This window comes from Elephas maximus, chromosome 7, assembly GCF_024166365.1.
Source record: "Elephas maximus indicus isolate mEleMax1 chromosome 7, mEleMax1 primary haplotype, whole genome shotgun sequence".
NCBI classification, from domain to species: Eukaryota; Metazoa; Chordata; class Mammalia; order Proboscidea; family Elephantidae; genus Elephas; species Elephas maximus.
In genome coordinates this window covers 137561270-137588319 of record NC_064825.1, presented here as the reverse complement: position 1 = coordinate 137588319, position 27050 = coordinate 137561270, and the positions used below count along the sequence as shown (strand labels likewise).

Below are 27050 nucleotides of genomic sequence, written 5' to 3'. Positions count from 1 at the left end.
AGGCCAGGGCAGGGAGGTGCCCACTGCCCACAGGGCAGAGACGACAGCAGGCAGGGGCACGGCATTGTGTGCAGACCCGCAGGGTGCCCAGGTGTGGGCAGGGCCCCGACTGGCCCCTAACAGCAGTGTACAGCACAGGGGTGGGGTGTCGTCATGGTGAGGTCGACTTGAGTGAGAGGGGTCTGTGGCTGGACTGGAGTCAGTTAAAGCCCATGGGGAGGGTGGCCCCAGGAGCCATGGGCCCAACCAAGACACTGAGTCAGCCTGAATGATGACCAGGCCTCAGAGGAGAACTGCAGCAGCCACACTGGACTGCAGCCATGAGGCCTGAGCAAGGGACACACCTGACCAAGCCCGGGTTCTGGGCCCAGGGGAAGCACGAGCTGTCTGGGCTCTGTGGAGCTGCTGAGTCTGGGGGGACGCAGTCTCAGGAGACCGACATAGAGAATCAGCACAGGGCCACGCAGGGCTCCGTGAGGAAGGACAGGACTCCTGCCAAAAAGCGCTTTAATTAGTATAAAGTGTCTAAGATTTTCCCACGGAAATAAGTCAGTTAGGAAGTTTCCTTTAGTCAAACCGAGGAAGGACACTCAGAGCTGAGAGCGTGCCCTGGGGCGAGCGGCAGCGCAAGCGGCCAAGATACCATCCTGGACAGCGTGTTTGCGGGGGCCGCAGTGGGAGCCCCTCCTCAGGAGATGATCCTCAGGGAAGGCTTGCTCTCCTCTAGGGCCTGCAGGGAGTCGTCCACCGCCTCGCTCAGGTAGGTGTCATACAGGCTGCACACAGACAAGGACAGGCATGGGCCAAGACCTCAGTGCTACCTGTCCAACCCCACTCCCCATCTGCCTGGCCCCTGGGCCACCCTGGCCACACACACACCACAGCCAGGGCCACACAGTGATGGGAGGACCTGTACCCCCACCCCACACACTGACCACCCCGCACTCACACCACAGCCACGGCCACACAATGATGGGAGGACCTGTACCTCCCCACCCCACACACTCCCCACCCCGCACTCACACCACAGCCAAGGCCACTCAGTGATGGGAGGACCTGTACCTCCACACCCCACACACTCACACCAGCTGCTGCAGAGCACAGCCCGGCTGCCTGAGGCTCTCTACCAGCTGCAGGACGCCCGCATCACCCATGCAGTTGTTGCTGAGGTCTAGCTCACGCAGGCTGCGGCTGGAGAGCAGGAGCGAGGCGAGGGCGGTACAGCCGCTGTCTGTCACATCACAGTCACCCAGGCTGGGCAGCAGAGTAGATCAGAGGTCAAGACAGGTGTGTGTCTACCCCGAGCTAGCTTAGTGCCCCTGGGTCTCCGCCTCCCCACCTGTGTCTAGGATGGGTGTGGGCCCCACACACAGGACTCGAGGCCACCAGCGATGCCACAGAGCCCTGAATACCCCTGGTCCCGCAGCAGGGTAGGCTGCTGCCCCAGATCGCAGCCCTCTGTGGTGTTTGCCAGAGACCCTCTGTGGCCCTGGACAGACCACTGGCCCCAGGAGGGCAGGATGACATCCCCACCCACATAGGGTAGGCACAGAGTCTCCCTCAGCGGGCACAGCCTGGTGTGCACTCGCCTGAGGCCAGGACACCCTGGACTGCATCCCAGCTTCCTCTAGTGGAGGTGCCACCAGAGGCCTTTCTGGAAGAAGAGCGTCAGTGACAGGATGCGACAACAGGAGGAAACCGCAGATTCCGGAGGCTGTCCCTGCAGAAGCCTCAGACCTCCACACTTAGGTGTGTGATAAATACCTGAAGATGTGGAAGGAGCCGTGGACTGGATTATGGGTAGAAGCTGGAGGAATTTTTGGAACATGACAGAAAGAGCATAGACTGCCTGGAAGAAACTTGGTACAAACACGACGTCAAAGGGACGTCTGGTGAGGGCTCAGAAGGACACGGGGAGCGTGGTAGAGATGACGTGAGCCTGTGTCATCTGAGGATACGTTTGTTGCCATAAACAGACTGTGGGTGGGAATATGAGCATCAAAGGCCTCGGTTCAGGAAAAAATGAAGGACATGTTACTGGAAATAAAGGCGAAACTCTGATAATGGCAGAAAACTTGGTTGAATTCAGCCCTACCGTTGCATAGAAAGAACTTATGAGCAGTGAACTTGGATGTTTAGCTGAATTTCCAAGCAAAGTATTAAAGGTGCAGCCTCGGAGGCGGAGCCAAGATGGCGGACTAGGCAGACGCTACCTCGGATCCCTCTTACAACAAAGACACGGAAAAACAAGTGAATCGATCACATACATAACAATCTACGAACCCTGAACAACAAACACAGATTTAGAGACGGAGAACGAACTAATACGGGGAAGCAGCGATTGTTTCCAGAGCCTGGAGCCAGCATACCAGTCAGGTACGGCACAAGCACAGAGACCTGCTCCACCCCCCTGAACTAACCCCGGGAGGGGGACTAGCCGGTTCCACGGGCGGCGTGGGACGCAGCCGTTAGGAGAAGTCCCCGGGAGGCAGTGACTGATCTTGGAGCAGAAAGAGCAGCACCCGAGCCGGGGAACCGTCCCACAGGGATTTGGACTGCACGCAGGCGGCTTCATTAACATCTGAATAGCCTGAGCCAGAGGGAGAACTCTGATAGGGATCTGACTGCAGTTTTTTTTTTAGCGGATTTTCTGGAAAAACTAGTTTCCCAGTGATGGCTCGGAGACAACAATCCATATCAAACCACTTAAAGAAGCAGACCGTGACAGCTTCTCCAACTCCCCAAACAAAAGAATCAAAATCTTTCCCAAATGAAGATACAATTTTGGAATTATCAGATACAGAATATAAAAAACTAATTTACAGAATGCTTAATGATATCACAAATGAAATTAGGATATCTGCAGAAAAAGCCAAGGAACACACTGATAAAACTGTTGAAGAACTCAAAAAGATTATTCAAGAACATACTGGAAAAATTAATAAGTTGCAAGAATCCATAGAGAGACAACATGTAGAAATCCAAAAGATTAACAATAAAATAACAGAATTAGACAACACACTAGGAAGTCAGAGGAGCAGACTCGAGCAATTAGAATGCAGACTGGGACATCTGGAGGACCAGGGAATCAACACCAACATAGCTGAAAAAAAATCAGATAAAAGAATTAAAAAAAATGAAGAAACCCTAAGAATTATGTGGGACTCTATCAAGAAGGATAACCTGCGGGTGATTGGAGTCCCAGAACAGGGAGGGGGGACAGAAAACACAGAGAAAATAGTTGAAGAACTTCTGACAGAAAACTTCCCTGACATCATGAAAGACGAAAGGATATCTATCCAAGATGCTCATCGAACCCCATTTAAGATTGATCCAAAAAGAAAAACACCAAGACATATTATCATCAAACTCACCAAAACCAAAGATAAACAGAAAATTTTAAAAGCAGCCAGGGAGAAAAGAAAGGTTTCCTTCAAGGGAGAATCAATAAGAATATGTTCTGACTACTCAGCAGAAACCATGCAGGCAAGAAGGGAATGGGACGACATATACAGAACACTGAAGGAGAAGAACTGCCAACCAAGGATCATATATCCAGCAAAACTCTCTCTGAAATATGAAGGCGAAATTAAGATATTTACAGACAAACACAAGTTTAGAGAATTTGCAAAAACCAAACCAAAGCTACAAGAAATACTAAAGGATATTGTTTGGTCAGGGAACCAATAATATCAGATATCAGCACAACACAAGGTCACAAAACAGAACGTCCTGATATCAACTCAAATAGGGAAATCACAAAAACAAACAAATTAAGATTAATTAAAAAAAAATACACATAACAGGGAATCATGGAAGTCAATAGGTAAAAGATCACAATAATCAAAAAGAGGGACTAAATACAGGAGGCATTGAACTGCCATATGGAGAGTGATACAAGGCGATATAGAACAATACAAGTTAGGTTTTTACTTAGAAAAATAGGGGTATATAATGAGGTAACCACAAAAAGGTATAACAACTCTATAACTCAAGACAAAAACCAAGAAAAACGTAACGACTCAACTAACATAAAGTCAAACACTATGAAAGTGAGGATCTCACAATTTACTAAGAAAAACGCCTCAGCACAAAAAAGTATGTGGAAAAATGAAATTGTCAACAACACACATAAAAAGGCATCAAAATGACAGCACTAAAAACTTATTTATCTATAATTACCCTGAATGTAAATGGACTAAATGCACCAATAAAGAGACAGAGAGTCACAGACTGGATAAAGAAACACGATCCATCTATATGCTGCCTACAAGAGACACACCTTAGACTTAGAGACACAAACAAACTAAAACTCAAAGGATGGAAAAAAGTATATCAAGCAAACAATAAGCAAAAAAGAAGAGGAGTAGCAATATTAATTTCTGACAAAATAGACTTTAGACTTAAATCCACCACAAAGGATAAAGAAGGACACTATATAATGATAAAAGGGACAATTGATCAGGAAGACATAACCATATTAAATATTTACGCACCCAATGACAGGGCTGCAAGATATATAAATCAAATTTTAACAGAACTGAAAAGCGAGATAGATACCTCCACAATTATAGTAGGAGACTTCAACACACCCCTTTCGGAGAAGGACAGGACATCCAGTAAGAAGCTCAACAGAGACACGGAAGATCTAATTACAACAATCAACCAACTTGACCTCATTGACTTATACAGAACTCTCCACCCAACTGCTGCAAAATATACTTTTTTTTCTAGCGCACATGGAACATTCTCTAGAATAGACCACATATTAGGTCATAAAACAAACCTTTGCAGAGTCCAAAACATCGAAATATTACAAAGCATCTTCTCAGACCACAAGGCAATAAAACTAGAGATCAATAACAGAAGAACGAGGGAAAAGAAATCAAATACTTGGAAAATGAACAATACCCTCCTGAAAAAAGACTGGGTTATAGAAGACATCAAGGAGGGAATAAGGAAATTCATAGACAGCAACGAGAATGAAAATACTTCCTATCAAAACCTCTGGGACACAGCAAAAGCAGTGCTCAGAGGTCAATTTATATCAATAAATGCACACATACAAAAAGAAGAAAGAGCCAAAATCAGAGAACTGTCCCTACAACCTGAACAAATAGAAAGTGAGCAACAAAAGAATCCATCAGGCACCAGAAGAAAACAAATAATAAAAATTAGAGCTGAACTAAATGAATTAGAGAACAGAAAAACAATTGAAAGAATTAACAAAGCCAAAAGCTGGTTCTTTGAAAAAATTAACAAAATTGATAAACCATTGGCTAGACTGACTAAAGAAATACAGGAAAGGAAACAAATAACCCGAATAAGAAATGAGAAGGACCACATCACAACAGAACCAAATGAAATTAAAAGAATCATTTCAGATTATTATGAAAAATTGTACTCTAACAAATTTGAAAACCTAGAAGAAATGGATGAATTCCTTGAAAAACACTACCTACCTAAACTAACACATTCAGAAGCAGAACAACTAAATAGACCCATAACAAAAAAAGAGATTGAAACGGTAATCAAAAAACTCCCAACAAAAAAAAGTCCTGGCCCGGACGGCTTCACTGCAGAGTTCTACCAAATTTTCAGAGAAGAGTTAACACCACTACTACTAAAGGTATTCCAAAGCATAGAAAATGACGGAATACTACCCAACTCATTCTATGAAGCCACCATCTCCCTGATACCAAAACCAGGTAAAGACATTACAAAAAAAGAAAATTATAGACCTATATCCCTCATGAACATTGATGCAAAAATCCTCAACAAAATTCTAGCCAATAGAATCCAACAACACATCAAAAAAATAATTCACCCTGATCAAGTGGGATTTATACCAGGTATGCAAGGCTGGTTTAATATCAGAAAAACCATTAATGTAATCCATCACATAAATAAAACAAAAGACAAAAACCACATGATCTTATCAATTGATGCAGAAAAGGCATTTGACAAAGTCCAACACCCATTTATGATAAAAACTCTTACCAAAATAGGAATTGAAGGAAAATTCCTCAACATAATAAAGGGCATCTATGCAAAGCCAACAGCCAATATCACTCTAAATGGAGAGAACCTGAAAGCATTTCCCTTGAGAACGGGAACCAGACAAGGATGCCCTTTATCACCGCTCTTATTCAACATCGTGTTGGAAGTCTTAGCCAGGGCAATCAGGCTAGACAAAGAAATAAAAGGTATCCGGATTGGCAAGGAAGAAGTAAAGTTATCACTATTTGCAGATGACATGATTATATACACAGAAAACCCTAAGGAATCCTCCAGAAAACTACTGAAACTAATAGAAGAGTTTGGCAGAGTCTCAGGTTATAAAATAAACATACAAAAATCACTTGGATTCCTCTACATCAACAAAAAGAACACCGAAGAGGAAATAACCAAATCAATACCATTCACGGTAGCCCCCAAGAAGATAAGATACTTAGGAATAAATCTTACCAAGGATGTAAAAGACCTATACAAAGAAAACTACAAAGCTCTACTACAAGAAATTCAAAAGGACATACTTAAGTGGAAAAACATACCTTGCTCATGGATAGGAAGACTTAACATAGTAAAAATGTCTATACTACCAAAAGCCATCTATACATTTAACGCACTTCCGATCCAAATTCCAATGTCATATTTTACGGGGATAGAGAAACAAATCACCAATTTCATATGGAAGGGAAAAAAGCCCCGGATAAGCAAAGCACTACTGAAAAAGAAGAAGAAAGTGGGAGGCCTCACCTTACCTGACTTCAGAACCTATTATACAGCCACAGTAGTCAAAACAGCCTGGTATTGGTACAACAACAGACACATAGACCAATGGAACAGAATTGAGAACCCAGACATAGATCCATCCACGTATGAGCAGCTGATATTTGACAAAGGACCAGTGTCAATTAACTGGGGAAAAGACAGCCTTTTTAACAAATGGTGCTGGCATAACTGGATATCCATTTGCAAAAAAATGAAACAGGACCCATACCTCACACCATGCACAAAAACTAACTCCAAGTGGATCAAAGACCTAAACATAAAGACTAAAACGATAAAGATCATGGAAGAAAAAATTGGGACAACCCTAGGAGCCCTAATACAAGGTATAAACAGAATACAAAACATTACCAAAAATGATGAAGAGAAACCCGATAACTGGGAGCTCCTAAAAATCAAACACCTATGCTCATCTAAAGACTTCACCAAAAGAGTAAAAAGACCACCTACAGATTGGGAAAGAATTTTCAGCTATGACATCTCCGACCAGCGCCTGATCTCTAAAATCTACATGATTCTGTCAAAACTCAACCACAAAAAGACAAACAACCCAATCAAGAAGTGGGCAAAGGATATGAACACACATTTCTCTAAAGAAGATATTCAGGCAGCCAACAGATACATGAGAAAATGCTCTCGATCATTAGCCATTAGAGAAATGCAAATTAAAACTACGATGAGATTCCATCTCACACCAGCAAGGCTGGCATTAATCCAAAAAACACAAAATAATAAATGTTGGAGAGGCTGCGGAGAGATTGGAACTCTCATACACTGCTGGTGGGAATGTAAAATGGTACAACCACTTTGGAAATCTATCTGGCGTTATCTTAAACAGTTAGAAATAGAACTACCATACATCCCAGAAATCCCACTCCTCGGAATATACCCTAGAGATACAAGAGCCTTCATACAAACAGATATATGCACACCCATGTTTATTGCAGCTCTGTTTACAATAGCAAAAAGTTGGAAGCAACCAAGGTGTCCATCAACGGATGAATGGGTAAATAAATTGTGGTATATTCACACAATGGAATACTACGCATCGATAAAGAACAGTGACGAATCTCTGAAACATTTCATAACATGGAGGAACCTGGAAGGCATTATGCTGAGCGAAATGAGTCAGAGGCAAAAGGACAAATACTGTATAAGACCACTATTATAAGATCTTGAGAAATAGTAAACCTGAGAAGAACACATACTTTTGTGGTTACGAGGGGGGGAGGGAGGGAGGGTGGGAGAGGGTTTTTTATTGATTAATCAGTAGATAAGAACTGCTTTAGGTGAAGGGAAAGACAACACTCAATACATGGAAGGTCAGCTCAATTGGACTGGACCAAAAGCAAAGAAGTTTCCGGGATAAAATGAATGCTTCAAAGCTCAGCGGAGCAAGCGCGGGGGTCTGGGGAACATGGTTTGCGGGGACTTCTAAGTCAATTGGCAAAATAATTCTATTATGAAATCATTCTGCATCCCACTTTGAAATGTGGCGTCTGGGGTCTTAAATGCTAACAAGCAGCCATCTAAGATGCAGCAATTGGTCTCAACCCACCTGGAGCAAAGGAAAATGAAGAACACCAAGTCCACATGACAACTAAGAGCCCAAGAGACAGAAAGGGCCACATGAACCAGAGACCTACATCATCCTGAGACCAGAAGAACTAGTTGGTGCCCGGCCACAATCGATGACTGCCCTGACAGGGAGCTCAGCAGAGGACCCCTGAGGGAGCAGGAGAGCAGTGGGATGCAGACCCCAAATTCTCATAAGAAGACCAAACTTAATGGTCTGACTGAGACTGGAGGAATCCCGGCGGTCATGCTCTCCAGACCTCCTGTTGACACAGGACAGGAACCATCCCTGAAGACAACTCATCAGACATGAAAGGGACTGGTCAGCGGGTGGGAGAGAGACGCTGATGAAGAGTGAGCTAATTATATCAGGTGTACACTTGAGATTGTGTTGGCAACTCTTGTCTGGAGGGGGGATGGGAGGATAGAGAGAGAGGGAAGCCGGCAAAATTGTCAAGAAAGGAGAGACTGAAAGGGCTGACTCAAGACGGGGAGAGTAAGTGGGAGTAGGGAGTGAGATGTATGTAAACTTATATGTGACAGACTGATTGGATTTGTAAACGTTCACTTGAAGCTTAATAAAAGTTATTATAAAAAAAAAAAAAAAAAGGTGCAGCCTCGTTTCTCTGTGCTGCTTACAGTAAAATGCAAAAAGAAAGAGATAAATTCAGGAAAGAACTGTTAAGCCAGAAGGAACCAGCACTTGATGACTGGGGAAATTCTCGGTCTACTAAGACTGCAAATAATGCCAAAATTAGATGAGCTGTCAGCAAAGTGTGCTCTGGAGAGAGGACGAAGGGTGTGGCTGGACAACCTTATGCTAGTGTGAGTAATCAGGTATGTGACTCAAGAACTCAACGACAGAGTAGCAGCGGTGGGGGTCTGGGGACCATGGTTTCAGGGGACATCTAGGTCAACTAACATAACAAAGTTCATTAAAATGTGCATCCCACTTTGGTGAGTGGCATCTGGGGTCTTAAAAAAGCTTGCAAGTGGCCATCTAAGATGCATCAATTGGTCCCAACCCACCTGGAGCAAAGGAGAATGAAGAATACCAAAGACACAAGGAAGACATTAGCCCAAAAACAGAAGGGCCACGTAAACCAGACTCCATCAGCCTTAGACCAGAAGAACTAGATGGTGCCCAGCTATCACCAGTGACCACCCTGACAGGGAACACAGCAGAGAGGTCCTGATGGAGCAGGAGAAAAGTATGGTGCAGAACTCAAATTCATATGAAAAGGCGATACTTACTGGTGTGACTGATAATAGAGGAACCCCAGAAAACATGGCCCCTGGACTCTGTTAACCCAGAACTAAATCCATTCCCAATGTCAACTAAACCAGACTATAAAACATAAAATAATACTCGAGAAGAGTGTGCTTCTTAGTTCAAGTAGATAAACGAGACTAAATGGGCAGCTCCTGTCCAGAGGTAAGATGAGAGGGCAGAAAGGATAGGAGCTGGATAAATGGACACAGAAAATCTGGGGTAGAAAGGAGAAATGTGCAGTCACATTACAGGGATAGCAAATAGGATCGCATGACAATATATGTATAAATTTTTATATGAGAAATTGAGCTGTAAACTTTCACTTAAAACACACACACACAAAAAAAGAATTCCCTCAACCATCTCAGCAGCTGTCAAGAACAGAGATGAGGTTACCCAGGAAAGACCTGTGGCAGACTCTCTTGTCTAATGGCATGAGTCATAATATACACAGGAGACCCACAAGGTTTTTGATAAGTTTATACTGCAGAAACAATGCCAGCGTGGCCAGGAGGGGTTAGAGACAGGATGAAATAAGACTGTTAGACTCCCAAAATTCTTCAAGTAGGAAACAGGCTAACAGAACTACTCAGCTGCAAACCTGGCTTCAAGAAAAAGGGAGGACCACTCCGAGGGCAGACCATGAGGCCACAGAGGAATATTCTCAGGCCTTGAAACCTAAAGGAATTTTACCTGCTGGATTTTGAAATTGTTTGGGACCAGTGATTCCTTTCTTCCCTCCATTTACCCCCCTTTGGAACGGAGTGTCTATAACCCTTACCCTAACTCTGCCCCACCACTGTATTTTGGGAACAGATAACCTGTTCTCTAGTTTCATGTGTCTAGACATGTAAAGGAGTTTTGCCTCAGGATGGCCCTTACCTACAGTCTCATTCATGGCTGACTTGGATGATGAGATCTGGAACTCCTGAGCTGATAATTTAGATGACATTCTTGAGTTGATGCTCTAATGGTTTGACATTCTAGGGGATGTCAGGATGGGGTGAATGTATTTGCATGGGGGATGGACATGAATCTTTGGGGCCAGAGGGCAGATTGTAGTAGGCTGAATAATGGCCGCTAAAGATATCAGGTCCTCATTCCTAGAACTGTTGTTATAATAATGAAAAGGGATCTTTGCAAATGTGATGAAGGATGTTGAGATGAGAAGATTATCCAGGATTATCCCTGTGGGCCCTAAATTCAATCAGAAGAGTCCTTATAGGAGAGAGGCAGAAAGAGATTTGACATGAACAGAGGAGAAGGTGATGTGCAGGCAGGAATCAGACACAGGAGCGATGCTGCCACAAGCCAAGGGACACCTGGAGCCAGCAGAAGCTGGGAAGAAGCAAAAAGGGAATGTGGCCCTGCCAACACCTCCATTTGGACTCAATGATGATTTTGCACTTCTGATCTCCAGAACTATAAAAGAATAAATTCCTGTTGAATTAAACCAACAAATTTGTGGTAATTTGTCTCAGCAACCACGGGAAACTAACACAGATTTTGGATGTGCTTCCCCCACCACTCCAGTGCTGTGAGCCTGGCCGGCAGGCTCAGGAAGCCACCAGTGCAGTGCCAGGTGCTGGGGAGACCAAGGAGCGCTGAGGTCCTGAGCCCTCATGTCCTGAGCCTGGCCGTGAGGAGGAGGAGGAGGAGGATGGCCAGAGGGCACACAGTGGATGGACAGAAGCTTCTAGGCGCAAGAGAAAGATCATGGCGTACAGGCCAAAGGAAGGAGGATGGGGAAGGGCAGATGCAGCACCCACTCCTGACGGGGGGAGGAGCCACCTGCCTCGGTGAGGCGCTGTGCCTCCCCTCAGCTCCAGCAGTTGGCAACAGGACTGCCGAGGTCCAGCTGGAACAGCAGACTAGGGACTGGACTGGAGAGCAAAGGGGCAGTGTCAGGTCCCATGTGGCTGGCTGACAGCCCATGCCCTCTCAACCTAAGACGGGGTTACTCCTTGAAAAGTTTGTACTCCAGACTCTGGTCTTGGGGACACCAGGCATCACAAGAGGATGGAGTGGAATCAGGGCTTCCTTTGAACAGAGTCAAGTCTACACAATGACCAGGATCCAGTGTTCTTTCCACCACCTGGCTCCCAGAATGCCTCCAAGGACGCTGGCAGCCAGGATGAGCCCCCCCCCACCCCCCCACTGAGCCAGGAGGCGGGAGGATTCCTCTCTGGGAGGAAGGCCTTTAGAAACTGCTGGTGACAGGCACCACCCTTGAGCTCAGCTGCAGGCCCAGCTCCGCGGGGCTTCTTAGCACCCACCCAAGGATGGCCAGGTATCCAATTCTCCAATGCAGACCGCAGACCAAGACAGAGAACACACGATAAAAGAGGATATGAGAGCAGAAACAAAAGACTCAGCAGATAGGTTGGAAAATACGGTTGATAATGTCTCCCAAAAATAACAAAAATTTGAAGAGGAACAAAACAGGACAGAGCAGAAAATAAGAGGGCTGGTCCACAAAACCTAATAAGAGTCCCGGGTGCTCCAGAGAAAAAGGAAAAGATGTGCAACATCATCAGAGAAACCCTGCTTCTAGCAGATCATGGGTTTCAGGAACCAGGGCCTCCCAGATGTCTAGCACGGTAATGAAAAAAGACCCCCATCAGGGCGAGGAACATCAAGCGCCAAAGCACAGTGAACAGAGGGAAAAAACAGACTGCACACAAAGGATCACAAGGGAGTAAGAACCAGAAAGCAGTCCTCACGGGAGCTAGCAAATGACGCAGCAGTGCCTTCCACGTGTGAGGGGAACACTACATCCAGCAAACAATTAGAGGAGAGGGAGGAGTGAAGGCCTCCAAAGATCTTCTTCACAGCCCTCTCTTAGGAAGCTGCCAGAGAACACATGTCAGCAGAAGCAGGGAGGAAACCAGGAAACGGGGGGTCCAGAGACAGGCCCCTATGTCGAGGAGGTAGAGAGCTACCAGGGAGAGCACGTGCTGCCAGGCCAGATGCACGTGAGAGGGCGTCACCAAGAAAGAAGACACGCAGAGGTGCCTGATGTCACTGGAGGTGCTGTGAGGGAGATCCATGCCTGTCGGCCGGCCTGAGGAACAAGTCGTGAGCCAAGGAAAACAGGGAGCGGACAAAGCGCAAGGGCCACGCTCACAGGAGCATGGCTGTGACCAGGTGACGGTGCAGAGACGTCGGGAGGATGGCAGCTGTGGAAATTTTGTGTGTGCACGCTGGGGGTGTGAGCCAGCGTGCGCCGGCTGCCCTGGCCTCACCCTGCCTGCCTGCACATGCACACACGTGCACATGGGCACCCACCAGAGCATCTGCAGAGTGGCCCCGGGCTGGCTCAGGCCCTGGCAGAGCTGCTGTACACCCGCGTCCCCCAGCTTGTTATTACTCAGCTGCAGCTCCAGGAGGAACTTGTTCTGGGCCAGCATCGTGCTGAAGTCTGGGCAGCAGGCGTCCGTGAAGCCACAGGCCTTCACCCTATGAGGACAAACGGGATTGTGGTCCTGGGTGGGCCACACCTCCTATCCCGGGGCCCCATGCAGACCTGGGCAGGAATGTCTCCAAGAACTCACCTGTCTGCACGGCTCAGCCTGGAGCTCCCAGGGGCTTCAGCCTCCTCCTCTTCCTCCCCCACCTTCCCCCTTGATCTGGCTCCTGGCCTCCAGAATTGTCCCCCTGGGCCATGCCCCTTACTCGGGTCCCCATGACAGGATACCCAGTGCCCACCACACTCACCACAGTGACTCCAGCCGACAGCCCGGCTCCCGCAGGGCCTCACACAGCAGCCGTGCACCCTGGTCCCCCAGCTCATTGCCCATCAGGCTGAGCTCCTTCAGGCTCTCCTTAGCCCGCAGGACCTGGCTGATCTCCCTGCAGCCCTCGGAAGAGATGTCACACTCCCAGAGCCTACAGGGGTGGGGGTAGGGAGTCACTTCCGCGTGTCTGTGCCACCTGGCTGCTCCACCAGACACATCCCCTCCCTGACTCCCCTCTCAGGCCGGTGAAGCAGACCATGCCCAGTCAGGACCCCTCCGAGACAGACTCACCACAGGGTCTTGAGCTTGGAGCTGGGGCTGAGAAGCCCGGGACACAGTGCAGCCATGCCCGCGTCACCCAGCTTGCTCTCGCCCAGGTCCAGCTCCTGCAGCGAGTCCTTGGTGGCCACGATGCTGCACAGGTCCTTGCAGTTGGCCGCCGTGACGCCACAGCTTGCCAGCCTGGGGAGACAGGATGGGGGGTGCTCAGGGCAGGACGTGGAGGGGGGCAGCATCAGGCGCAGGGGGAGGGTGTGGGGTGACACAGCGAGGGTGTCAGTGTGGGGAGAAGGGCCAGTGGTCCACAGTCCCCTCGCCCAGGTCCTGCTCTGCAGCTCCACCCCAGCTGGAGACATGTCTTTCTCCCGATCTCCACACCCAAATGCTTTCTAGTCTCCAAAACTGCTCAGACATCGCATCTAAGTTCCACTTCTGCTCCTTCCACTTTCCTCAGTCTTGGGACTTGTTATTCCTGCACTATTGCTAAAGGACGTGACCTTCCATGGACAGCCACACTGCCCCCCATCCAGTCTGTGGTGCTGACTGCAGCGTGGGGGGGAGACAGGGTAAAGGGCTTTGACCTTCCAGGGAACAGTGGCTTTAGGAAGTTAACCACAGAAAAAGGGGAGCATCCCACATGTGGGCCCCGAGAGTCCGGGAATTCGAGGTGACAGCCAGGGGAAAGAGGGTCTCCGTTTATGTGGAGCACTATCTGCATCTTCGTACCCAAGGGGGCTAGTCTCTCCCCTCAGTCTACTGAGCACAGAATTCAAGATGCAGTAAGAGCTGGGGAGTTGTTGCCGAATCAGAATGCTGGACCGGGGGTCACCCCACCGCAACGCCCACCCACCCTCACGTCCCCCCGCATACTTCAGCGTCTCCAGTGGGCAGGTGGCACCCAGCAGGCCGCGGCACAGCACCTGGACACCCGCCTCACCGAGGTCGTTGTTGCTCAGCACGAGCTCCCTGAGGCCCAGCTTGGCCGGCAGCACCGCAGCCAGTGGCTCGCAGCTGGCAGCAGTCAGGTTGCAGTACTCCAGCCTGTGGGAAGGGGGCGCAGGAAAGTTCGGGCCTCCCCACAGGGCGAGGAGACAGTAGTGGGGGCGGAGTGCCACCTCCACCAGGAGGCCCAGAACCTCCGCCCTGTGTGTTGCTGCCGGCACTGCCCCAAATACCAGAGCCAAGTCACAGCTGATTCAGCTCCACTTCCGCCCAGCCCCTCCCGGGGGCGACACGAGGGAGGACGGGAGGACAGCTGGTCCCCGAGCACATAGCCCACCCCTCGCAGCCTCGGCGCAGAGAGGGGCTTGCTAACGGAGGAGGGGAGCATTTGGGTGGAGTGGGGGGCTCACCCACTGAGGGAGGGGGCACGACCCAAATCTGAGGGGCAAGCGTGTGGGGAGCAGGACTGCCATCTGATGCGCAGGGCTTTGGGTGCAGCAGGGACCCCCCACCCCCGGCGGGTTCAGGCACCAGGGACCCTGTATACAGCACACACATAGGGGCCGGACTCACTGCACCCTCTCCAGGTGGCATTGGGGGTCCCGGAGCCCCTCGCAGAGCAGCTGCAACCCCTCGTCACCCAGGGGGTTGTCGCTTAGACGCAGCTCTAGCAGGGTGGGCAGCCAGCGCAGCGTCCCGGGCAGCACCGTGCAGCAGGCCGCCGTCAGGGAGCAGTTCTGGAGGCTGGGGGTTGCGGTTGAGTCCAGCCCCTGCAGCAAGCCCCTGTCCCTGCCCCCCACTGCCATCTAGACTCTCCACTGTGGGAGCTCTGGGGTCTCCAGCCTTAGGCAGGAGGAGGCACGCAGAGGGGACTGGACAGTGCAATGAGCCCCGAGTGATAAGAGAGCAGCTGGGAGGGCTTCCTGCCCGTGGGTGAGCGCTGGCCCTGGCCGCTCACCTCAGCTTGCAGATCTTGCAGGCAGGGCCCTGCAGGGCCTGCAGCACCTGGCAGACTCCAGCATCACCCAGCTCGCTGTTGTGCAGGCTGAGCTCTGTCAGCGATGGGTTGGCCTGGAGGGCGGAACTGATGTCCTTGCACCGGGCCTCCGTGAGGCCGCAGTCATCCAGCCTGCGGACAGAACGCTCACTTAGGGTGGGCCAGGGCCCGCGGGGTGTCCAGGCCACACGCCACAGCCCACTAGTGCCAAGACATCAACAAAGTGGGCGAGAGCCAGGGTATTTTAAAAAATGAAACAGGAAACAGTGAGAATGGTTCCTGACAGTTCTGTTGGAGATCTTTCTCCGTGTGTCCTCTGGGCCACAGCTCACTGTGGTCACGCAGTCTAGATGCTTCTGGCCTCCCTGCAGGAGAAAAGCACACCTGCAAAGATAGTGACCAAGCACTTGAGAGGGAAGAGGGGCTGTCGGACAACACAGGCCTGGTGGAGGGCAGCCTGAGCACCAGACGCACGATGCCGAGAGCCCTCGGCCAGTAAGGTTGAAGAAACCCATCAGTAAACTGAGTGAAACAGCAGCGCCTGCAGAAGAATGGCCACCAGGCAGCGCAGGAGGAGCGTGCGGCTAGGGACCCCACCAGGCAGACCCCTGATGGCACGGAACGGGGAGGCAGAGAAGATGGGGTGTCAGAGCCTCCTGCAGCATCCTCCCTGACACTGGTCCGTCACCAGGAAGAACAGTGACGACAGTGGTGATGCTGGGCAGCCATGGACACACCATGTGATTAGGGAGGTCCTGACCACTGTGTGAGTCGAGCTGTGAGGGGCCAGCCAGTCTGCAGGCTCGAGGAGTCACTCTACAACCCTCTGTGTGTCTGAAACTACTTCTAAACAGACGCTGAAATGTGAGACCAGGACCAGGCCAGCCCACGTTCCTCTGTCCCTGAGGAGATGCAAGGAGAGGAAGCCAGTCCTGCAGGGACACGATGGTATGCCAGAAGTTTCCACAACCACGCAGGGCTGAGCAAGCAGCCCCCTGCCCCGCACCCTCCCGGGAGGGGCGTGCCTACCTGATAACCTCGACCTGCTGGATCCGGGGCAGGAGCTCCTTCCACTGCGTGTCACTCAGGTGCTCACACTGGATATCAAGGTTCATGGTGACAGAAGACGGGTTCTCTGCATGTGGAGGGGGGATATCTCAGTCAAGCCCTCAGCGTACGACAGGCTGGGATCCAGCAAACAGGACCCAGAAGGCTGGTGTTGCACGAAAAACTTCAGTCCTTCCTTGGTGAGCACCTGTGTCATTTCTGCCCCTCAGGACCTCTGGCTGCCAGGAGGTATGGCTCTCCAGGAGAACTTGGGGGACCCAGCATGCCAGCCCAGCCCAGGGGGAGACCCATAGTGCCCGAGATGCCAGGGCTGCACTCTCCTCCCAGCCTCCCCACCCAAAAGGGCACTCCAGGGAACCCCAAATCTGTTCGCCACCCAGCGCCCTGCCTCTCATTTGCCCGGGCAAGGACAGGAACCAGTGCAAGGCTGCGGGAGGCCCACAGCCTGAATATCTGCAGAGACCCCAGCCTGGGGTCAGTACAGAGCTGGGGGATACCCTCTTCCTGCCTGCTCTGGCCTGTGTTTCCAGGAATGGGAGTGCTGGGCTGGGCTGGGTCCCACCACGCCATCTGCAAAGCTGGGCCTGTGCCGGTCCTGAGGCTGAAGGCCCCATGGGACACAAAGAGCGTGGACCTGGGACCTCACCAGCTGGAGCAGTGAGTGGGTGGTCAGATGGCTCCTGTGGGCACCAGCCACAGGCCCTGGACAGGACAGGGCAGGCAAGGCAAAGCCCAGAAGAGTCTGGCCCCTGGGCCTCACAGGGGACAAACATGGAGCCCAAAGAAACCCATCTCCTGACACCAAAGTCCCAGGGTACCAGTCTGCCAGGGCCAGTCTCCCAAGGCCTCAGAGTACAGGGGCCAGGAGCTCAGGGACCACCAGCCTGGGGGGCCTACCTGCTCAGCGGGAAAGTCATATATCTGGCACCACCCCACCCTTGGGTTAGTCATCAGATGTCTGTGCCAGACCTCGGTGGTCACACTTCCTGAGCACCTGCCACACCCCGGCCATCAAGGATGGGGGGAAGAGGTGGGAGATGGGGGCGGGGACCAGGCAGGAAGTTGACCCTCATTCAAGAACAGCAGCAGCAAGCCGAGGATGGAGCTCTGCCATCAGAGCTGCCCTCTAGAAGGGTCAGGCCAGGCAGGACCTGTGCCAGGTGGGCTGCAAGGGAGGGCCGAAGCCTCGGGCAAACACTGAAAACCTAGGTGGTAAGAGTGACGCCGTGCCATGGTGGCCCCACAACATCCCCCCCATTCCCATGGTGGTCTCACAACATCCCCCCCCATTCCCATGGTGGTCTCACAACATCCCCCCGCATCCCCACAACAGCCCCCCCACAAGCCCACGGTGACCCCACAACATCCCCCCCACATTCCCATGGTGGTCCTACAACATCCCCCCGCATCCCCACAACATCCCCCTGCATTCCCACGGTGGCCCCACAACATCCCTCCCGCATTCCCATGGTGGTCCCACAGCATCCCCCCACATCCGAACATCCCCTCTCATCCCCACGGTGGCCCCACAACATCTCCCTGCATCCCCGTTTTGGTCCCACAACGTCCCCCCTCCCCGGCATCCCCACAACATCCCCTCTCATCCCCATGATGGTCCCACAACATCCCCCCCGCCGCATCCCCACAACATCCTCTCTCATCCCCATGGTGGTCCCACAACATCCCCCCACATCCCCACAACGGCCCCACAACTTCCCCCACCCCCTTTATCCCCACAGTCGCCCCACATCCCCCCGGTCCCACAACATCCCCTCATCGTCCCCACGGTGTCCCTGTCCCCCTGTTCTCGCCTCATCCGCACCCCCAAGGCATTCCCCACATTCCCTCACCATCCCCACAGCATCCCCTTGTCCACAGTGTCCCCTCAGCAGGTCCCACGTGCCATCAACTGGGGCAGTACACAGGCCCTTCCGTGAGGCCTGAGGGGGCATAGAGTTGAGTGCCCACCCTGTTCACTTACAGCCACTTGGGCTGTGATGTGGAACAGAGGCCTCAGGACGTGGGTCAGCACGTCCCAAGGAGGGGCTTCAGGAAAGGGTCCCAGAGAGGGGTCTCAGGTAGGGGTTTCCAGGGAAGGGCCTGAGAGGAGGTACCACAGCTTGGCAGAACACACTTCCTGAAACCACAGGCCACACCTGAGCCGGGGCAGGGGAAGTGGCCCAGTGGTCAAGAGGGACCCACAGAGACCCCCGCATGTCCAGCAGGTGCCAGAGAGCAGAGAATGGTGGGGTCAGTGAAGGGAGGCCTGGGAGGCAGCTGGCCACCACCCCACCCTGAGGACGAGCCTTGCTGCCTACTTCCTTTGAGGGAGCCTGAGCCGTCAGGAGGGGAAGCCGCCCACGGGGCTAGGCCAGCTCACGAGAGGGTGCTGCCACAGTAGGGACCTTGACAGAGGGAAACTGCCAAGGGGAAGTGGCGCTTTCTACCTCAAACACCCTGGTAGGTGCACATAGCCCTAGGGAGGAAGGACTCCCGGCACCTCCACTGCCAGCCTCAGTGCTCAGAGCTCATCACTCAGGAAGACTTTGTAACTGCGGGAGGCAGCCAGATGACCCCGGCCCCCACCAGGCCCTGCTCAGCCAGAACTTGGCTCCCAGCTCAAATTCAGTGCCACGTATACCTGGGGAACAAGCACACCCAGGACAGGCAGCCCTCACGCCCAAGACTGGTGTGAGGGCAGACACGGAGCCCACCAAGCCCCACCATGGCCGCCTGGGCCCCTCCCCCCAGCTGCCTTTCTACACATCCCACTGTGTTGGCAGTCAGAGCTCCCAGGTCTCCCCTCTCTCAGCTGGCCTACAAGACCCTTCCCAATGGCCCATCCCATCTTCTGGCCCCCAAGAACCCAAGACCTAAGCTCACCTTCCCCACATCACCTCCATCTTCTCACCTCTGGTTTGTACCTGCTGACCCTCTGCTCCAACATCCCCTCCTCCCCACGGCCCCTCGGGTCACCAGCCCTACCAGGCACAGTTCAAATCCCTGACACAGTCCTTCCATCCCACTGCACTGTGAGAACACTGAATCCATCTTCGCTGTGCCATGTCTGGCATGGCCTGGCCCTGCTGGGGTGCGATGCTACCCACCCAGGGGCTGCTGAAAGGAGTACCCACTTCCAGCCCGGAGACCACATTCACTGTTCACCTCTTAGCTCACGTGTCTGCTGAGGAAACTGAAGCGGGGTGTCCGTAACTCACCAGGGTCACACAACTGTCCCATGGAGGAACTGGAGTCTGCCCAGCCACCACCCCAGCCACACTCTCCCAGGAGCCCTGGGTGTGATCACCACTCCCCCAACCCTGGGACTCCCAAGAGCTCAGGGGCTGCAGAGCCCAACATCCCCCAAAGGGGAGAGGGGCTGCCCCGACACCCCACACACACCACAGCCCCAGTGTTGCTCTCACCCAAGGTGGTGCCTCCACCCTGAACCCAGGCTGACATTCCTGCTCCTCTGTTCCCCAAAAAAGGGAGGGGCTCAGTGAGAAATCACACCCCCTCATGGTACAACAGCTCCTCATGTCTCCTTGGGGTTGGGGGTTCGGCAGGTGGATACTGGTAAAGCACGTGGCTGGGCTCGGGGTCTGCCCTTCTGGGGTGATCTGGGGGTGGGGACAAGGACACTGGGCAGCTGGGTAGACCCTCCCCCCCCCCCAGAGTTGAACAGAACCCGTCGCGAGTACACAGGAGACCACTTCTCGGCCGCTGGGTCACTGCCCTCTGGGAGTCCCCTGAAAGCCACGCACAAGTATCACCTTCCACATACAACCTGTCCCCCCACCACCCCGCCCCAGCTAAGGGCTCTGATCTAGATGGTGATAAAGCCCATTGGGGCCCTGGGCGTACACTGAATCAGGACCCCACACACAGCCGGGAGCAGCCCCATCTGACCACTGGGGCTGTTAACCTGGTTGGTTCTCTGACATGTGAGAACAGGCCCAGGAGTTGAGAGGACAGAAGCTGGACTCTCTCCAACCTTAAGAACCCCAAGACTTCAGGTCTGAATAGGTGTCTGGGGGCAAACTAAACTCAATAAGTAAAGTGGGAGGGGGCCCCTAGAGGCTAAGGGGCCTGCAGTCAGGGCCTGGGGTAAGAACCCAGCAGTCTGGGGTCTGTTGTTACCCCTCCTCCTCCTCCTCCTGCAGAGAACCAACTCAGAGGAGAGGCAAAGAAGTTAGCCAGGCTGTGGACAGCAGGCGCCGGGAGGGGGCCAGCAGGCACACAGGACCGACCCAGCCTGTGTCTGGGGACCCGACCCGCAGGTGCTGTTACCTCCAGGAGGTGTGGCAGCCCAGCGGGATCCAAAGCGCCCAGGCTGGGCCCCTGACAGAGCCTGCGCGGAAAGGGAGCAGGCTGGGGGCCGCCGGGGGCGGGGAGCCAGCCATGGGCCGGGGGCCAGCAGGGGACCGCTGGGGCTGGACAGGGAAGCCGCCGCCCTGCGCACAGGCCCGAGGCTGCGCATGGTCTTCAGGCCCGGTCAGACCCGCGGCCTGGGGGCCCGCGACAGGGGCATTTTCTAGAAAAAAACAGGGCCTTGCTCAGACGAACGGGGCCAGAGAGGCTCGTGGCGAAGGTTCCAAGAGCCAGGAAAGGGGCCTTTGCGGGGAGCCGAGGAGTGGCGCTTTCTGCACCCACCGACCGCGGCTCTCAGGTCGGGTCCACGCGGGTTCCAGACCCTCCGCCGCGTGCTAAAGGGCCGAGAAAAATCCAGAAAAGCACCTTTTCCCACCCAGGCGCGCGGCCCCGCAGGGTCAGCAGGAGGCCGCGCCCGATTTTCGGGTTTGATGGGTCAGACTCGGCCTGCCCGCCGGGCCGGCCGCTCACCTCGCTTTACCGCTGCTGCTCCTTCCGCCTCTGCGGGTTAGCGGGCCCGGTCGGGCTAGACCTCGGAGGGGCGGGGTCCCCGCGGGGTGGGGCCTCTGCGCGGTGGGGCTCCGCTCCTCCGGATCCCTCCAGACCCTCCCCGCTGGGGGCACTCTCCTCCGGAAGGCGTCTGCCCCCTGCCCCTCCCTGCCTTACCCATCGCTGTCCAGTCGATTCCGACTCATAGCGACTCTACAGGACAGAGCAGAACTACCCCACAGGGTTTCAAAGGAGTGGCTGGTGGATTCCAGTTGACAACCCTTTGGTTAGCAGCCAAACACTTTACCATTGCGCCACCAGGGCTCCCTATAGGGTTGGCAGTGTGTAAAGCAATCGACTGCTAACTGAAATGTCAGCGGTTGGAAACCACCAGAGACTCCGCCAGAGAAATATATGGCAGTCGGCTTCCTTAAAGGTTTACGGCCTTGGAAACCCCACGTGGTCACTGAGTTGGAATCCACTGGAAGGCAGCGGGTTTCTCCCTGCCTTAAAGCCCCATAAACTCGGGCCCACCTGCTGCTCAGGGGCTGTTTTTGAGCCATTTCCCCCTAATTAAGTCTGCAGTGCTTGGCCTCAGGGCAAAACCCGACTACCCCTCCAGGTTTCCCACATTCTGGCCTCAAATCTAAGGGCCACCTTGAGTGGACACAAAGAGTCACTTTATCTCCCAGAAAGGGAGGGGCCGGACCACGTGCCCCTAAGCCTCAAAAGCCTGGGGCCTGGCACGGGAGAGGGGAGCAGGGTGCAGGGGTGGGGGCGCCCAGCAGAGCCTCCCTCCCTAGGCCGCCTCCCACCAGCAGGCCCTCAGGAATCTCCCAGAGCACAGAAAAAACTGCGCCCTGACTCACCGCTTTCTGTTAGGAGATGTCCGCAAGATTTCTGTTAGATGTCCGAAAGATTTGTTAGGAGATGTCCGAAAGATGACTCTCAGAAGGGTGTGGTGATTCAGGCTTTGGGAGGTCAGCCCGGCTGTCTCCAAAGGCCTGCAGGCCCTCCCATCCTACACCCTCCCACCCCGACGAACCAACCAGGAGGGGCCTCAGCATGTGACCTTGGATACTTAGTCGGTATGGTTTTGCATCATTCTGGAAGTGCCAACCCGGCAATAACCATCAGTCAGTGGAAATAACTACCGCAAGCCCCTGCTCTGCCAGTTAGAGACCCTCAAGAGTGCGCTGCTAAGTTTCTAAGGCGCAGAACAGGACGTAGCATAGCCTTTGTCTGGAAAAGCACTGCACTGGGCATAAGTGGCCCCTACTGTGTGCGGCAGGCACTGTTCCAGGTACTTGGGCTCCAGCAGTGAGCACAGTCCCTACCATCCAGAGCTTATGTTCCAGGCCGGGGTAAAAAGGAAATTTAATAGTATTTAGAATGTGATGAGCACGATCGAAAAAATTAAGTAGGGGAATCAAGAGTATTAGTGAGGCAGGGAGGGGTCTTGGAGGGGCCAGGAAGGGGGTGAGGCAGGTCCTCACCAAGGAGGTGAGAGTGAGCCCTCAGCTAGGGGCTGGAGGGAAAGGAGTGGAAAGTACCTTCTTATTAAAAACCACCGTTCAGGCACCCTGTCGACCAGCCTAACCATCACTGGAGCCAGGAGGGCAGCTGCCAGACAAGGCCTAGAGCATCTCACCCATACTCTCTAGCACTGTGTCCAGGCTGCTACAGGGGTGGCAGGAGCCATGTTCTCACAGCTGCGGGGTTGAGAATGGGCTGTATGGGGATCAAGGACAGAGACTGCAGGGTGAGGGCTGAAGGCAGGAGAGGGGAGACAGTCAGGGGGCCACTGCAGGAAGTAGGGTGGAGCTGACACCATGGAAGTGGGGGTGGCCCAGCATGGCTCACAGTGCATGGGGGGTGGGTGGGCAGGATGGCTCATGGTGTGTATGGAAGACCAGCATGGCTCACAGTGTGTGGGGGGAGACCAGCATGGCTCATGGTGTGTATGGAAGACCAGCATGGCTCACAGTGCATGGGGGGTGGGTGGGCAGGATGGCTCATGGTGTGTATGGAAGACCAGCATGGCTCACAGTGTGTGTGGGGAAACCAGGATGGCTCACAATTTGGCCCAGGTGATGGAAAGACAGAGCCACCATCACCTGAGAAGGGACCAAGGTGGGGTGGGGGCTTCAGTGTGCTGGTCAGCAAGTGGCTCTTTACTGCGTGGCAGAAACAAAGGGCCACTGATTTGCCCCATAGTGGATTTGCAGTTGGGGTCCTTGCCCAGGTGAACTCATCCGTTTAAAGTAGGCTTGCGTGGAGTGCCTGGAGGGCACTCAGGCAGAGCCTGGTCACTGGGGCTGGGGGTCCAGGGTGTGCCAGGGGTGATTGCAGAGGGCGGGGCCTGAGTGTGTGGGGCTTCCAGCTGTTGGGAAGTAGGTGGTTTGCAGCCCTGCTCCTTTGTCACTGTAGAGAGAGGGCCCTTCTCCCCTCTCAGAGCCCAGCACCCCAAGAGTGCAGGTCTCTCAGCAGGATCAGCGAAAATGCTCCACAGGGAGGGTGGGGAGAGTGGCTGGGATGCAGCCTTCAAGCTGGTGGGCATGACCGAAATTCTTGTTTTACTTCCAGGGGTAGGGTTTGGGTGCAGCAGGAGGCTCCCCAAGTTCCAGCCACTTTCAGTTCCCCACTTCTGAGCTCAGCCATGGCCCAAGGGACTTCCCCGACTTCCCCAGACTGGACTTGGTCCTAGCCTCATGCCTCTTGGGAGGACCTGTCACACTCGAGGCTAACTGACCGGTAGGCTGTATCACATCTGAGTCCCTCCAGCCGATGAGCTCTCCAGGGGCAGGGCAGGTCGGGCTCAGTGCTTGGCACAGGGTGGGCACCCAGGACAAGCTGCAGAGTGAAGACAGCGAGTGGCACCCTCTACCCTGACATAGGGAGGGGGCTGCTAGGTCTCTGAGTAGATGGGGGATGAAGACTAATGGAGGCCGAGGGTGGGCCGGGGAGGAGAGGGGCCTCTCCGTGTACTAGTCTCCCAACAAATTAACCAGAAAACAGAGATAAGCAAAGAGAATGAAACCAAAGGCCCAGAGTCCCCCGCCCCCCCCCCCACAGGTCTGCTGATGCTGTGGTATTTGCCCCCACACCTTCTCTACACACGCATACACTTTAAAAAAAAAAAAAAAAGTCTGATATTAGGTGTGTCAGAGGTGCGAGGACAGAACGAGAGGTGGTGTGATGCACTTCCAAGATGGGGAAGGGACCACAGACCAGCCCAGAAATGAGGGTGGCCTCTAGAAGCTAGAAAAGGCAAGGAAATGGACTCTGCCCTGGGGAGCCTCTAGAAGGAACCATCTCTGCTGACACCTTGATTTTAGCCTGGAAGACTTATTTTGGATTTCTGCCCTCCCAAAGACTGAAATAAAAATATCTGTCTTGTGCAAAACCACTACATCGGCGGTGATTTGCTACAATAGTAGAAAGACATTAGTATGTTACATTATAATCCTTTTCACTCAAGAATCAAGTATACAATGTAATTTTAATGGCCACATCGTGTGAGGTTGTCTGCATGTATTGTTTATTCGGCCAGTCTCCATGGTGGACACTTAAGCTGTTTTAAGGCTCTGCAGCTGATCACTCACTGTTACCCTCCTGGCACACCATCCTAGAGCCAAACACGCCCAAGTGCCCTCCTCAACTGCCCGAGCTGTCCTTAACCCTCCCGGCACCGCGTAGGCACCTCTGCTGGTACCAGACAGTTACCTCCAAGCGCCTGGAAGGACTCGTTTTACACTTCAATCAACCCTGGGACCACCTGGCCCTGGGCCCCTAGGGGCGCTGCCCCAGCCCCCCGGCCGCTCGGGGCTCCAGCAGGGGCTGAGTTGGGAGGCAGGTAACCGCCCCAGGGTCCCCAGGCGGCGAGCGGAGCCGTAGGCGAGGACCTGGGCCAGAGTTCTGGCCCGGTTCTCTCGGTACCGTGGCCCGGCCCGGCTCCGTCCGCACGGTGTCGACGTAGTCGGTGCGCACACCCCGCGCGGGACTTGCTCCGTGGGCTGCACCAGAAAACCAGAGCGCATGCAAAATTCTGGGTGCTCCTCCCCCGGGAAGGGGCCGCCCGTTCGCCGACTCTCGGGGGCCTGGCACCACCGGAGGGTGCCCGAGGGGCCGCCCCTCTCCGATCTGAGGTCACCGAGGTGCCCCGCCCCTCCCGACACCCCTGGGGTGGGACCCAGGCGAGGCCTTTCTGCCAGAGCTTCCCTTCGGGGGCGGCTCTTTGGGAAATAAGGCCAAGGGTTACGCGTTTGGGGAAGAAGCGTGGCTGCGCCGAGCCTCGCTCGCGTGGCCTGCGCGGCGCCAGCCGACGGGGAGACCCAGGCGCCCCCGCGCGCCGGCCGCGAGGGGCGGACCACGCAGGCGCACACCTGCAGCCGCGCCGGGACTCCCAGCATGCCCCGGGAGCGGGCCGAGGCCGGGGGCGGGCGCACTCAGGCGCGATGACGTCCTCAGGGCGCGCCGACGTCCGCTGGGCGGTGCTGCTGCCTCTGCAGGCCCCGCCCCCACGCCCTCGCCGGGCGCCCCTCGCCCCTACCCCGCCCCCGCACATGGCCGCTCCCACCGCCCCTTCAGCCCGGGCTCCGAGGGCCCAGCAGCGCCCGGCACACGTCCACCGGCGGCCGGAGCGAGGCCTGCGCCTGTGAGGGTGGGCCCCGGACTGCCAGCTCTCCGAGGGCCCGCGGCTGAGGGCCGCTGGAGTCACTGACCTCGGACGCGGCGACCGACGATTGCCTGTCACTGGTCTGTGGACAGAGCGGGAGACGGCGGCTCCTGACGGGGCGGGCAGGAAGGGGCGGGGCCGGGAGAGGGGCGGGGCGGTTGAAGGGGCGGGGCCTGCGGGGCGGGGCCTGCGGGGCGGGGCGGGGCCGGTGGTGAGGGGAGGGGCCTGCGGGGCGGGCGGGGCCGCGGTGGGGGCGGGGCCTCGGGGCGGCCGCGCTCGGCATTGGCGGCGGGAGGGCGGGGCCTCGCCGGCGGAGGCGGGGCCTTAGGGCGTCGGGTGGGCGTGGCTGGCGGGGTCCAGAGTCACGCGTGGGCCTGTGCCCGGCTCTGCGTGACCACGACGGGAGTCTCTGGACCCTCTCCCCGCGGGCGCTCGCCGCCTGCCTCATTGGCGAAATCCGCCGGCCGTCGTCTGTCTGTCTGTCTCTGTGAAGCTGCTCATTAAGGCCGCATTTGCCGTCCACGCGTGGGTGACGCCTCGCCTGGGGTCCCGCTGAGGGCTCGCACGCCACGGGCGCTTACTGAGCGGCTGCTCGCACCGGCGGCGTGCTGGCTGGGACGGACGGCGGCCTGATGGGGGAGACACGGCGGAGGGGGGGTGCAAGGCCTGAGGCCAGGGCTGGGGGCTGCTTCGTGGAGAATTGAGACAAGAGCAGGGACAGCAAGAGCCTGCCGGGAGCTGGCGAGGCCAGGTGTCCACCGACGTGGGAGGACACACGGCAAGGCTGGAGCCTTGGGCGAGAAGGGAAGGGTGGTCTGGAAGCAGCAGTGAGGGTGAGGACAGCTGCCC

General features: G+C 54.4%; 1 protein-coding gene across 4 annotated transcripts; it reads right to left on the bottom strand.

Moving 5' to 3' along the window:
* Window positions 1-471: 471 nt before the first annotated feature.
* On the bottom strand, window positions 472-26338 carry RNH1 (ribonuclease/angiogenin inhibitor 1). Of its 4 annotated transcripts, none has more exons than XM_049892989.1 (10): window positions 26248-26338; window positions 16625-16730; window positions 15557-15727; window positions 15172-15342; window positions 14527-14697; window positions 13669-13839; window positions 13358-13528; window positions 12929-13099; window positions 1084-1254; window positions 472-776 (listed from the first exon to the last, which is right to left on the bottom strand). In XM_049892989.1, exons 2-10 carry the CDS (start codon window positions 16708-16710, stop codon window positions 689-691), a joined length of 1371 nt encoding a protein of 456 aa, XP_049748946.1. In that variant the 5' UTR covers window positions 16711-16730; window positions 26248-26338; the 3' UTR covers window positions 472-688. The 4 variants fall into 4 exon arrangements, with proteins under 4 accessions (XP_049748946.1, XP_049748947.1, XP_049748945.1 ...); XM_049892990.1 differs by lacking the exon at window positions 26248-26338 and adding an exon at window positions 22393-24521; XM_049892988.1 differs by lacking the exon at window positions 26248-26338 and adding an exon at window positions 21506-22361.
* Between the last annotated feature and the right edge of the window lie 712 nt (window positions 26339-27050).

Coding starts and splice junctions, on each gene's coding strand:
- RNH1 (XM_049892989.1), bottom strand. CDS start 16,710: ATGAACCTTGATATCCAGTGTGAGCACCTGAGTGACACGCAGTGGAAG. Junction 15,343..15,556: donor TGCAAGATCTGCAAGCTGAG/GTGAGCGGCCAG, acceptor CGCAACCCCCAG/CCTCCAGAACTGCTCCCTGA. Junction 14,698..15,171: donor TGCCACCTGGAGAGGGTGCA/GTGAGTCCGGCC, acceptor CCCTTCCCACAG/GCTGGAGTACTGCAACCTGA.